The 14,369-nt window shown below is 43.1% G+C and overlaps 1 protein-coding gene across 1 annotated transcript in view; it reads left to right on the forward strand.

The window, feature by feature from the left end:
- RHOJ (ras homolog family member J) overlaps nt 1-14,369 on the forward strand; it is a 79,134-nt gene that overhangs the window by 58,724 nt on the left and 6,041 nt on the right. Inside the window, exons 3-4 of the mRNA XM_059373341.1 lie at nt 5,872-6,036; nt 8,832-8,927. Coding sequence (XP_059229324.1) covers nt 5,872-6,036; nt 8,832-8,927 — 261 coding nt within the window. The remainder of the gene's footprint in view (nt 1-5,871; nt 6,037-8,831; nt 8,928-14,369) is intronic.

Consider the following 14,369-nt stretch of genomic DNA (forward strand, 5'->3'; position numbering starts at 1 on the left):
GAAGTCCAACACCTGCTGCTGCAATTACCCATGAACTTCCTCCCCAAATCCCCAAAACAAACAAATATTGGGACTTGGAATAGAATCCTTTGAAAACAAAGTCATCAGAACTCTGGTTCAGCTGTGAGACAGAATTCCAGACAGTGAGTTTAGGCAGTGAGGTGTGGGATTTTCTGCAGGCTGACTCTGCGTGTTTCCGCTCAGCTCACCCTGGAGAGGCAGCGAGGCCAGGCCTGGACACAAAACCTACTGAGGTCACGCCAAGTCAGGCTGCACAGCCTGAGCCCCTAGTAGTGTCTTACTGAAAGGTTCTCTGGAAGGGATTTCTAGAGTTCAGATCTTTGGCTCGGCTACAAAGAGTCCCAGAGCCGACTTTTCCGTGACGTACTTGCAGGCCAGTACATGTCAAGTGCGTCTTTAGAGACCAAGCAGAGAACAGGATGCTGGGGCAGGGATGCTCCAGCAAAGCCTGGGCATTCGCTAACCAAGGAATGCCAGACTGGGGGACCAGTCTGTCCCAGGTCAGGGCTCAGAGCCAGGCATCTTCCCGTCCTGCTCCCAGCCACCTAGGACAGAGCCAGCCACGGCAGCAGACATCTTTCCTCCTCCTGTCAGTGGGCCCTCGGCTACACGAGCATGTGGGTGAAGCCTTACTCAGATCCTGACCCCTCAGGCCTAACTCCAGGAGAAACACCTCTCAAAGGCCACATTTGCAAACGTGGCATTGGTGGCACTGCCAGGGAAGAATGGGGATCTCCTGGTGTTAGGAGCTGGGTTTCTCGGCAGGATGAACCCACAGGTTCTCTGCACACAAGACCCACAGGATTGGGAAGGGGGGGGCTGTCTGTATGTTGCATTCCAAGCATGGAATGCAAAGCCACAGCCCCCAGGAGCTCAGCCGTCACCAGTGACCAGGGAAGTGTGGGGGTAGAAAGGCCGTCAGCCACATGCCTCCCTCAGCCAGGACTGTACACCGCGTGTCCTCACCTGCCCTGATTTCTGAACCATCTCTCCCCTGAGAGCTTGACAAGGCATGGGAGGCAAGTACAGCTGGGGTTCACTCATGGTAACCCAGGGTCCACTCAGAAGGACATGAGCCTTCCCTGTGGCCATTGGCTGACCCCAAGGGGCCATCTGGAGCACAGAATCTGGCATGAACCCTCCACAGAAAGTTTGCCTAAGGCTCAAAACAAATGTTTTTCCCCAGAGAGCAACTCGACTTTTCTTACTCATAAGCATCTTAATGTGGTTTTAGAAGCGTGCAACTTGGAGATTAGGAAGAAGTTTGCTAACATGACGAGTTATTAATAAAAGGAACCTCGGGACAAAATCTTACCTCTCGAATCATTTTTAAAAAATAATAAAGCTGTAGGGACATGGATTCAGAGGTGAAATTAGAGTATGCAATCATGTGGGTCTTGTTACTATTCAGTTTAGAACAAGCGAATTTCAGATTCAGCCCTGGTATCCGCTGCGGGCGGGGACACTGAGACTATTGTTCATGGGATGGTCTCTCGGCCACTGAAGAACTTACTACATTCAAGACTGTGCTCTAAGCAGTCAACACATACGAATGCATTTTATTCTCAAAAAACCCTATGGGGCAACACTATTACCCACTCATTTTACGGATAAAGATGCTGAGGCAGAGAGAACTTACCCAGTGTCACACAGTAGTCACACAAGGATTTGAACCCAGAGAATGTGTCTCCCTGGCCCAGGCTTTGAAGCGCTTTGCTACACTCCCACCCCCTGGCTCTTGCGCACATTTTCCAGCCCAAGCCTGACAGATATGAGTGTACTTATGGGAGAAAATGAAAATGAGACTTATGCTAAAATCTGGGATAAATGTCACTAATCCCAAGAGGACTTGGAAGCAGAATTCTATTTCCAATTGAATGTGTGTGGGGAATGGTGTGGGTTTGGGGTGGGGGGGGGAGACTCAATGCAACTCTCCTTGTAACTCAAGAGTGTGGTCCCTGGGCCCACAACACCAGCATCACCTGGAAACTTGTTAGAAATAAATTCTCAGGCTTCATCCCAGCCCTGCTGCTGAATGAGAAGCCACATGTTAACAAGATGCATGGGTGTCGAAAGTCTGAGGAGGATTGGTCGAATTGTTTCATTTCCTCACCACCTGGACCATGAGGCTCTGGCTGTTCCAGACATATGTGGAAATCACGTGGCCATCCGACGTGGCTACCCATGAACTGTTATTTCGTCACAGAGTCCCATAGTCATCCTAGAGCCCTGGATCTGCCTTCAAACCAGTCTCCCGCCTTTGGAGCAAAGTGAGTGGAAAGTACTCAAAAGCCTACCTTGCCCCAGCGTCCTCCCTATCCCCTGAACCACCCACCCCCTACCCAGCCCCCTTGTCCCTTTTAGCCTCCCCAAAGCTCCACTCACGCTGCAATTTTAGATTGAACTGTCTCCTCTAGAAACATTCAAGACCTGGTCTTCCATTCTCAGTCTCAACATTGTAAGGGGCCTCAACTACCAGCTAGACCATTTCTCCATTTCTCAGAGCTGCTTTACCGCATCTCCACAGGTGGTCATCCAACCTAGGCTCAAAATGTGCCCTGTTGAAGAAAACATATCAGCTGGGACAAACTAGTTATTTCTATATTTTCGTTTTCTGTCCCCCAAGTGGAAAGTCAATTCTTATTCACCTTCTAGACTTCATAGAGCATCTTTAACAGTGCAGGAGACTATCATTCTGAATGGAGTTACACAGCAGAACTAAGGTGTTTACAGAAGAGATATCCAGAATACAGAGCAAGATAAGGCCCCATAAAGGACAAAGTCAAAGTCCCTCTGCTGGAGGGCCCTGGCTACCCTGCCAGGAGTAAATGATCAAAAACCCAAAATCCTCTCACACTCCCACCTGCAGTCCCCACAGCAACCCATGGTCTTCCTAGCTCTTCTAGAAGTGCTTTGATAGCTTCTGGTTATAGAATTAAATCAACATGATCCTTTCAGACAACTAGTTATTTGTTCCTACCTTATATAGTTCTGATGGTGCGGTTTTGGGGTTTTGGCTTTGAGGTTTTAAATATACAGTATCTGCTGCCACCTGGTGGTAATTACTAGCAACTGCAGGCCATGAAATAGATCATAAACCTGCAAAGTCCTACATTTCTAAGATTTCTGGGTAAAAGCATGAGTCCGTATTAAGAGTCCCAGAAAACTGAATTTCCCAAAGAGAAAAAAAATGCTTAATCTGTCCCTTAACATTCTTAGCTGAGCAAATAATGTGGTCACAATTAAGAGCTGCAGCTGGATTCGGGCTAAACAGCCCATCCCGTATTTAATCGTTCTGAGACATTAGCTCATTACCGAACTTCTCTAAAACTTAATTTGCTCATAACTGAAATAAGGATGTGGATGCTGCCATCTCTCCAGCGCTATTGTGAAGAACCAACAAAGCAATGCGTGTAAGTGCCTGAAACAATGCCTGACCCTTCATGCTAAGCCCTTGACCCCACCTCAGCAATGATGAAGATAAGGAGGACGCAAATCAGTTATTCTCAATTCCACGTCAGTTCCAAACCGATGATACCAGAATGCCCAGATTCCCAGCCCAATCTCCAAAAACAGTGATTTAATTGGTCCTGGAGTGAGGGGAAAGAGGCAGGTAGTTGGCTACCAGCATGTTGGGATGGTCTTAAACATCCCCCAGGTGATTCTCATGAAAACTCTGCCATAAATGGCAAACAGAAAGCCATGTGTTCGTTAGCAGGTCACCACACCACCCCGTGGGCGGGGTTTCCAGAATACATGCTGTGGACAGAATCTAAGTAGGGCATGAGAAAGAACAGCAGGTCCCTGCTCCCTTTATCACGATCCACATGGGAGGACGAAGTGGCAGAGGGCAGGTGGCATCGTGAACAGCTGTAAGATGCGGCCTGGGAAGGAGAGTTCGTAGCTTGTCAGACCTCACAGCTGCTCCCTAAGGCAAAGCCCCAGAGAGAAAGGAGAGCAGTGTGCAGAGACCGTGGGCAAGAAGGTTTGGTTACAGAAGAGGGGATAATGACAAGAAATGAGCTGTCCACTTCCCACTGCCTTGCCACCACCATCACCACATACACGAACAGAGGGAACAATTTAACTGATATGCAACCAGTAGGCCCAGCCCAGCAGCCCAGTATGACCCGTCTTTATTCAGCAGTGCAATCATCTCTGATTATTTGCTTAATAGGAATATGATCAATGATCAACTATAACTCATTTTTTTATTAATTTACTTTTTAAGACTTGAGATTTTTTTTTTAGCCTCCTTGCCGTCTTACACGGATTTTGTTTAGGTAATTAAAAACCTTTGCTTAGATTTTAGTAGGATTAGCAGTGGTTATAGCTGCAGCCTTGTGGGCTGAGTCTGTGCAGGCCAGGTACTTGGAGAAGCTCACCGTAGATCAGCGCATGCCCTCTCCCCAGGGACTCCCTTCCAGTCACAGGTGTTCACGTATGTATGTAGGTTCTCCCTTTTTATAAAGACATCATGAGAGTCAACAGAAAGAGCACAAGGTTGATGTTTTTAAATATCCATGACATAGCAAGTTTAAAAAAATCAAGTGGCACAATAATAGGAACTATGCCATCAATTTATCTTTTTTAAACTAAGCACATGTCTATTATACCTGTTTATAAGTATGTAAAATTCAGATGGATACTGCTCAATCATGGCTCCCTCTGGGAAGAGAGGAAAAACTAGGAGAGATCACAAAGAAGGCAAAAACAAGCTTTCTCTTGTACCATATGTATTACCCTAGGTAAGGTCTAAATTTTTGCCATGAACATATATAGGTTTTAGCTTCTTTTTCTTAGTGTTAGGAAGAGAAGTCAGGACGCTAATAAATGAAATGATATGTTGCCTACATCTAAGTATGTGATAAGCGTGAACATACAGATTTCATGGCTCTATGTATGTGTAGTGTGTGCATGTACATGGCGTGTGTGCATATATGAAGTACACACGGTGTATATGACCAGTATGTAAATTGTGGTGTGTGCAGACATGAACATATACATAGCATATACTTATATAGTATAAGTACACACACATAAAATTACTTTTGGCTTATGTGTTACTAAATTCTATGAAAACAGAAAATGTTATATTGAAATGGCAGATTTACCTTGGAACCTCCTAAGACGCTTCACATACAAAAGGTACTTGCTGACATTTTCCCAAAGTTGAGATGATCCAATGTTTTACTTTGTCTTTTTCCTCTTCCACAGAAACAGCATATACATAAACATCTTCTGTAACCAGGGACCCTTCAACCAGAGCATATTCTGATCTGAAAAGATTTTGGGGAAAAAATAATTTTTCTGGTATTTTATTTACTAGGCCACACGATGTCCTCTAGGTAGACTTAGCCAAAGTCTGAATTCTAAACCCTCACACAATATTATTTCCACAAAATTGTGGTGTCTGATTTGGCAACAGCTCTTTGTTTTATGTTCATAGCTAGCTTATTCTAAATTAAATTTGTATGCAACTTTTAAAAGTTGTATAAGAAGAGAATTGCTGTGCCTTGGCCAATGGCACACTAATTTAAATAATATTCAATACAACATAATTCCAATGGGACAGGGAATTGCCATAATCCTTATTGAATTATATACATTCAGTGGGTAAACTTCATAGCATGTACATGATCTCACTAAACCTGCTCAAAAAATTTCTTTTTAAGTTCTTCTTTCAAGGGGGGCAGTATACAATCTCCATACACAAGGAAAAGGTGTTTTCCTGACTGACGGCTTCTTTATTTCTAGGAATGCCTGGAGGGAACCACCAGATCCCAGGGCCAGGAAGGAATCGGGGGACCTGCCTTTTCCTAATCTGTACAAACTCTGCTCTTCCCGCAGGAGGACTACAACCAGCTGAGGCCGCTCTCCTACCCCAACACTGATGTGTTTTTGATCTGCTTCTCTGTCGTGAATCCTGCCTCTTACCACAACGTCCAGGAAGAATGGGTCCCAGAGCTGAAGGACTGCATGCCTCATGTGCCTTATGTCCTCATAGGGACCCAGGTTAGAGACAGTGATGGCGGGCAGGTGGGCAGGGCAGGAGGGTGGCAAAAAAAGACCCTTTAGGTGTCTCTTAGACATCTTATTTCAACAACATGAGAGAAGAGTGTCTCAGATGTTATCAATCCGATAAACAGCCATTCTTTTTTTTTTATTTTTTTATTTTTTATAAACATATAATATATTTTTATCCCCAGGGGTACAGGTCTGTGAATCACCAGGTTTACACACTTCACAGCACTCACCAAAGCACATACCCTCCCCAATGTCCATAATCCCAGCCCCTTCTCCCAAACCCCCTCCCCCCAGCAACCCTAAGTTTGTTTTGTGAGATTAAGAGTCACTTATGGTTTGTCTCCCTCCCAATCCCATCTTGTTTCATTTATTCTTCTCCTACCCCCTTAAGCCCCCATGTTGCATCACCACTTCCTAATATCAGGGAGATCATATGATAGTTGTCTTTCTCCACTTGACTTATTTCACTAAGCATGATACGCTCTAGTTCCAAACGTTGTCGCAAATGGCAAGATTTCATTTCTTTTGATGGCTGCATAGTATTCCATTGTTAAACAGCCATTCTTAAGATCTGCATAATTATTTAGCCCATGGTTGAGAAAACAACGGAGCTATTTAATATGAAGCAGGAGGTTTTGAGGTGGTCTTTCAAAATTAATCTCTCTGCTTTTTAGTTTTAAATAATGAAGTACGGGGGCACCTGGGTGGCTCAGTGGGTTAAAGCCTCTGCCTTCGGCTCAGGTCATGAACCCAGGGTCCTGGGATGGAGCCCAGCATGGGGCTCTGCTCAGCGGGAAGTCGGCTCCCCCCGCCCCCGCCAGCCTCTCGGCCTGCTTGTGATCTCTCTCTCTCTCTCTCTTTCTCTCTCTCTGTGTCATATAAATTAATAAAATCTTCTAAAAAATAAATAAATAACGAAGTACATTTTGAAACAGATGCCCTTCTCCAGCCTTGAGCGGGAGGAAGGAGATGGGATGTCCATCACACTGCCTAATATGTTTTATATCTGAAATCTACAGTTGTTTGGAAGTCACAAAATAGGTGAATGTCAAAATAACCCCAGCAGTCAGAATGGGCACATTATGAGAGAGAGCCCTTAACACCACTGGAGAAGGAAGACAGAATTTGACTTCTCTGTTACACCCCTTTAAACCTCTTGGTCTTCCAGAGCTTAGGAAAGAAGTGAAAAACAGGTGTACCAGATAAACAAATCTGTGATTGTCAAAGGCTTTGAAGTGTTTCGAAAGCTAATAAAGTTCTATAATTTGAATTTCCAACAGTAAGCCAACTGCACAAATGTTTTAGAGATTGTTCCTACTTTTTATAGTTTTGAAAAGATTGTGTTCTTCGCTACGCTAAAACCTAAATTATTATCCGAAGACACAGAAACATAATAATGCTGACGGGTTTTACTGTTATGCTGCTTTCTATTTCTCATTTTCTATTCTGTTTAACAAAGAGAAATGTTTAAAAATAATAAAAGTACTTCCTAGAGAAGATATGGACAGATAATTAACACATCCAAAAATCAGAGTATAGTTAGAGCTTCAACTCTGAAAGATAACTGTTTATTATTTTTTAAGATTTTATTTATTTATTTGACAAAGAGAGACCCAGCGAGAGAGGAAGCACAAGCAGGGGTAGTGGGAGAGGGAGAAGCAGGCTTCCTGCTGAGCAGGGAGCCCGATATGGGGTTCAATCCCAAGACTCGGATCATGACCAGAGCTGAAGGCACAGTTATCGACTCAGCCACCCCGGCACCCCAAGATAATTGTTTAAATGCAGTCTTTTACCTTAACCCCAAATGATAATGTTTGGCCATATTGATAGCCAAACATGATCCCTGCTGCCAAAATATTGACGGCATTAACATCTTTGTGCAATTTGAGCCCATTTTATAATTGGTGGGCACTACATTGAACAACCGAGACTAGAAAAGAAAACATCCCACAAATTAGTAAAGCTGAGCAACGTGCTTATAAATGGAACTTTACTAGATGAATATATTTGTTTTTCTTTAAAATTCAAGCCCACATTTACACCCATTCATGTATGCATAGGTTTGCATACACAGTGAGATTTTTAAAGCAACTAAAATATTTAATTAAATTCTCAAAACTAATCCAAACATATACTCCATTTTCAAAGCCGTTCTGCCTTTGAAAAGATTAATGCTTATTCCTTAAGCAGACCCTTTGGGAATTCCTCTTTGGGACGCGGCTTCAGAACCTGCAGTGACATTCATTAGAAGATCCTCACAGGAGGCAAATCTTGATCCCGGTGCGTGTGAAGACAAAGATGGATTCAGAGCCAGGAAATAGACTATTAAGAAACGAGTAATATAATTGGGGATCAAATGAGGCATCACCGTAAGGTAATAAGACTGATCAATCACGGTGCACCTCTTAGAAGTGGGATCTAAAAATAAACAGGGAATTCCAAAGACGCCTGAGACAACTATGGGATTATTGGTGTAAGTCCTCAGCTCCCCAGAGGGACTTGCTTTTGAAGAAGAAAGCACATGGAAAACCTGATGTTTATATTTACAAAGAAATCACTTCAGTTTTTCAGATGCAACATGTGTATGTGCCTCCTTAAAGAAACCTGAGCGACTTCATAGATCTTGAGGGAGTGGGGGGACAGGGAATCTCTACCACACCACGGTTTAAAAACTCACAGTTAAAATCTCAGGTTAGATCTAAAAAACAAAAACAAAAAAAAACAGTGAATTTATCATGTGGGGTTTTTTGTGTTTTGTTTTGTTTTTCTTTTTTTTTTGTCAGATTGATCTCCGCGATGACCCCAAAACCTTGGCCCGTTTGCTGTATATGAAAGAGAAACCTCTCACTTACGAGCATGGTGTGAAGCTTGCAAAAGCGGTACAGTCCGATTTGAATTCCATTTTAAGTATACGCTGAGAGAAGAACTAGGGTGGGTGAGCGACGTAGACTCTTGCTTTGAAGTTCAGTCTGCTTCCTGCTGTCCCCTCTGTTCTAGGTGGATTGGAAGGGACCATTTGGTTAGCGTTCTTCTCCGCCATCGTTGTCTCTTGTTAAGAAAGAAACCTGGCGAATTTAAACCACTGAAGCACTTATCATTTGATTCAATAACCTTTGAAATATCCAATTGCTGTAGTGAGTGCGAGTAAAGGGAGTTATTAGATATATGTATATTTGACAACTCACTGCTTATTATCAATGTAATTCATTGAAATGACCCCATAAAAGGCATTTTGTGATTTCCTTAGGAAAAACTTAGATGAGCATCTGGTAGGGTTATATTTGTTCACCATCTAATGAACAGCCACTTAGAGAGCCTGGAATATGTCCCAAACAGCATCTAAAAGAGTAACATAAACCAGCAGGTGACCAGTTGGAAAATCCAAGGGGCTGCTGACAGATGATAGCAACCAGCTCACAGCTGGAACTTTTCTCACCGACGTGTCTTCGTTCTTGAGAGCTTCATGTTGAATGGTGATTCCAGCGGGGAAATTATATAGACCAAATCTTTGTCTCCTAGTTACTAACAAGATGTGTGCAAAAGAAGACACTAAAATGGACACAACAGAAGAAGAACCAGGAGGCTTTTAAATCATATTTCCATAACCTGAATCTACCTCCTCATTGAATTAGTCATAAACCCAGAGACCTGGGCCAGAGGTTTCAGAAACTGCTTCTTTTAAAAAATAACTAAAGCTTTGGGCATACCTGGGTGGCCAGGTATGAACATCTGACTCTTGGTTCCAGCTCAGATCATAGTATCTCCTGGTCCTGAGATCGATCCCTGAGTTGAGCTCTGAGCTCAGCAGGGAGTCTGTTTGAGATTCTCTCTGTACCCCCATCCGACACTCAGGCTCACGCTCTCTCAAATAAATGAATAAATAAATAAATAAATAAAACCTTAAAGTAATTAAGGCTTCTAAAGTAACTAACCCCGCAAAATGCATGCCCTGGGCAGAGAAGGAATCACCCTTCTAAACCGATCAAGAAGAATATTACTTACAAATCCTTTGTGAACAAAAATATATGCATTTCTCTTCTTAAAATGTTCTTATAGGCACCAAGACTAAGCAATACACTCAAATAGAAATGAATTAAATAGGATTATGTTTTTACGGTTGCAATACATGAGAATATCTCACATGTACTTGAGACAACACTTCCTACTTCTGTGAATATCATGTCAGAACTATCAGTATGAGCCATTCATCGAGTTCTTACAATATCACACACTTTACAGGCTCTGTCTCATTTCAGCCTCTCGGCTGATAACGTGCATCTCATCTTGCAGGTGAGAAAACAGTCTTAGGGAGATGAAATATTGGATTCACACAGCTGAAAATCATGGGAGCAACTTTAATCCAGATCTGTGGGTGTCACCCTGTGCACCTGACCATGGTGTAAATGGTCTCCTCCAACCATTTATTTTGCCTTCTGTAAAATAGGTACATGCCTATGTATGCCAATCTTCTACCTCCTCCTCGCACATTCAGTTTAACTTCCCTTGCTAAGGCACATAGACATATAGCTCCACAGAACAGACAATTGCGTGTGAGTCCAGTGTGCATTTTTCACAATAAGGAGGTCCCCCCCAACCCAGAGAATCAGCTGGTATGTTTTGCAGGAGCTGGTCTCTGTCCCTTGCTTCTGTCCTATATCCACCATCATGTTGTCAGCATCCTGGCTTGACTTCTCATTTAGGAAGTTGTTTTTCCCCTCTGAAAAGAAGTCACTCCAAAGCCTCCCATCTCGTTTCATACTTATTTTAAGAACAATGGCTGAGTTCACCACTTTATTGCCTTTTGCCAGTTTCTCCTAGCAACTGCTCTCGGATATGGAAAGAATCATGTTTAGCTTACGAAATCCAATTTAGAAGAAATCCAAGCAAGAGTTTAACTTGTTTCATCACAATACATGTAATTATAGAGATGCTTTAAGTTTCTCTGCTCCCTGACTTTCCTGTCAAGTAGTTCATAATAACAGCTAGCATCTATGGAGTGTTTGCTGTGTGCTAGGCTTTATGCCAAGCGCTTTGCATGCCTTGTCTTAATTAATCCTCACAGCAACCCCCTGAAGTGTGTGTATTATTAGTTCCACTTTCCTAAAGGAAACTGAGGCTCAGGGAGGAGACCGTCACACTGCTCGAAAGGGGCAGAGCTGGGATGTGAAACTGCTTTAACCACCATCCTCTTCTGCTTCCCTCCTAGATTCTGAAAAGAAACCCTTAGGTTTGAGGCTTCTTCTTTATATACTGAACCCCGTATTTTTATTAACATATAATGTACTATTTTCCCCAGAAGCCCCATATTTTAATGTGCATATTCTCCCCCATAGTTTAAATGCCTTGCAAGTTCTGATTTTTCGTATTCGATTCCTTTTGTTCAGTACTTTCCAACTTCCAAAGCATTTTTCATCTATCATCTCTTTTTAGTCTCAAAGGGCTTTTTATTTTTAAAGGATATTTTCATATCATGCATATTACAATTCTTTACACTTATCAAAAGTCAACCACATTTATGTAAATATTTGGTGTCAATCGGTGATAAATATTCATTGTTATCCCTCCACTTGTTTTTGCCTCCCTCTTCCTGTCCTTATTGGGTTTCTTACTCTCCAGCCAGCTCTCCTCATTTGCACACGTCCACACTACTATTGGGTTTACTTGTCAATAACTCACTGAACACCGAGCATGTGCCAGACACCTTGCTACACTTTAGCCCAAAGATTATTATTCTTCATGAATAATAATGAAATTATTATTCTAAACCTGAAATTCTAAGTCCAGACTTCCTAAGTAATGGGTATTTCTTGACAAAACATTTATCCCTGTGTCAGCCTCTGGCCTCTTTTTGCCCTCTCTCATGATCTTGTTCACCCTGTGCCTTTCTTTTTTTTTTTTTTTTAAGATTTTATTTATTTATTTGAGAGAGATTTATTGAGAGAGATCACAAGCAGGCAGAGAGGCAGGCAGAGAGAGAGGAGGAAGCAGGCTCCCTGCTGAGCAGAGAGCCCGATGCGGGACTCGATCCCAGGACTCCGAGTTCATGACCTGAGCCGAAGGCAGCAGCGGCTTAACCCACTAAGCCACCCAGGCGCCCCACCCTGTGCCTTTCTTACTGTTGTTCTCACTCTTTGTCTTGATACCTGTTTCCTGCTGGCTTTGGAACAGGTTTGCACCAGTGGGTTGACGGCAGCAAAACTGTTGTAGAAATCCTGTCATCAGTGTTCAATCATATTTTTTTAAGATTTTATTTGTTTGTTTGTTTACTTATCTGAGAGAGAGAGTGAGTGGGGAGGGAGAGGGAGAGAGAATCTGAAGCAGACTCCACACTGAGCGTGGACCCTGAGACAAGGCTCAGTCCCACGACTATGAGATCATGACCTGAGCCAAAACCAAGAATCAGATGCTTAACTGACTGTACCACCCAGGCGTTCCTCAATGTTCAGTCATCTTAATCAACCAGAGTCTTCAATACCCATCTACTGAGGTGCTTAGGAGGCTCAGTTGGTCAAGCGTCAGCCTTTGGCTCAGGTCATGATTCCTGGATTGAGCCCTGCATCGGGCTCCCTGCTCAGCAAGGAGTCTGCTTCTCCCTCTATTCCCCCCTCTGGCTCGTGCTCTTTCTCTGTTAAATAAATAAATGGAATCTTTACTAATAACAATAATAATAATACCCACCTACTGACTGCAAAAGTCACCATAATCCCCCTTGTTTTGTGTGCCAGTCATTGCTTCTCTTTCTCATGGTCATTGAAAATTGTTTACTTCACTGCTGGGGTCTGGGTTACCAAAATAAAGCCCTTTCTTTCAAGAGGCCCATAGGCCAGAAGAGGCGGGTGACCAGCAAACCAAAGCCTGCCCCCTGAATGAATACTTAGTACTGAGGTAGCAGAGAGGGGGAAGTGATGGACACATTCAGGAAAAGAGGATTCCAAGACAATGTCTCAGGGCAGGTGACATCCTAGTCAGCTTTGAAGGATAAGGACACGTTTGTCAAGTAGGCAAAGGTGGGGACTAGGGAGAAAAAAATTCCAAATAGAGAGACCAGTACACATAAAAGTATCCTTTCAAGCATAGGGAGAACATTGGTAAGTGATGAACCAAACTTCACCCACAAATGCTTTCATCTGTCCACATGTGTATTTTTAATGTGATTTAGTGGCCAAAATTGAACAATAGAAAGTTTTCATGAAGATACATATTTCTGGCTTCTAAAAAAAAAAAAAATCAGGTTTGGCAGCACTAGGCCAGCATTTCCTCATCAACTGCAATCCTTCAACAGCCTTTTCGAAAAGGTACCTACCCTTCAGTTTGCCACGACCCCCCCCCCCCCCACTCCATCTCATGTACACTCGAGCGGCACACTCACATCATCTACCCACCCCTGAGCTGGCAACCGCTGCTTTATACTCTGACAAAAAGTCAGCTGCAAATCCATCCAGCCTAGAAACATTTTTTCCTCTTGGAGCAGTTTGTTAGGATGAAATTTATCACACAAGCTGTTGGGTTCCTTTTCCTTTTCTTGGCTTTCAAGTTGCCTGCACCTTTCCTAATTCTTAAATAAGAGAGAAAAAACTTCTGGTCATTCACTGGTTGCTGAGATACCAGCTTCCCCTGTTTATTTCAGTAATATTTTCTCTTCTCTCCGTTTATCAGAAATGCCTTACCCTTTCGCCCCATCCCCTCTCTCGTCGCCCTCACTACATCCAAAACAACGTCTCCATTTGTCGGTTCGTTTTGCCCTTCCAGCCACATTTGTCTTCATTTGCTGGAGGCTGCCCCACAGAGTGGTTAAGACGGATTCCAGCCTCTGACATTGTTTTAGTTGTGTGCCCTCCGGAGGTAACCTCCTCTCTCTGGCATCCGTTGGCTGAGCTACACATGACGATGGTGACAGGCTTACCTTGCCAAGTCCTCACAAGGATTAAGTGACCCAAAGAAAGGTGAGGTCCAGCTCAGCAAGCTATAGTTGTCATTAAATTCATGTGCCTCGCAGAGGCATCTATGGCCGGGACAACCTCTTTGCCTTCATTCCTTCCAGAGACACTTTATTTTATTCCATAACATGTCCCACCTCCACAACGACGACCTGGAAGATGTAAGAGGTTTTCTTTCACCCGACTGGTCACTGTGGATTCTGTTTGTCCATTTGTTTGTTTCTTTAATTTCTTCTTGTCAGACTCTTGTAAGTTCTCTACATGTCTGATAAATTTCTCAGCTTTGGGGTAATACATTTCAGCCATTATAAAGCTATGAGAAAAGTGTTCCCTCAGTGTACATTCCTCAATCTCTTTTTTTTTTTTTCCTGGAAAATAAATCAT

Source organism: Mustela nigripes, chromosome 13 (genome assembly GCF_022355385.1).
Source record: "Mustela nigripes isolate SB6536 chromosome 13, MUSNIG.SB6536, whole genome shotgun sequence".
NCBI lineage: Eukaryota > Metazoa > Chordata > Mammalia > Carnivora > Mustelidae > Mustela > Mustela nigripes.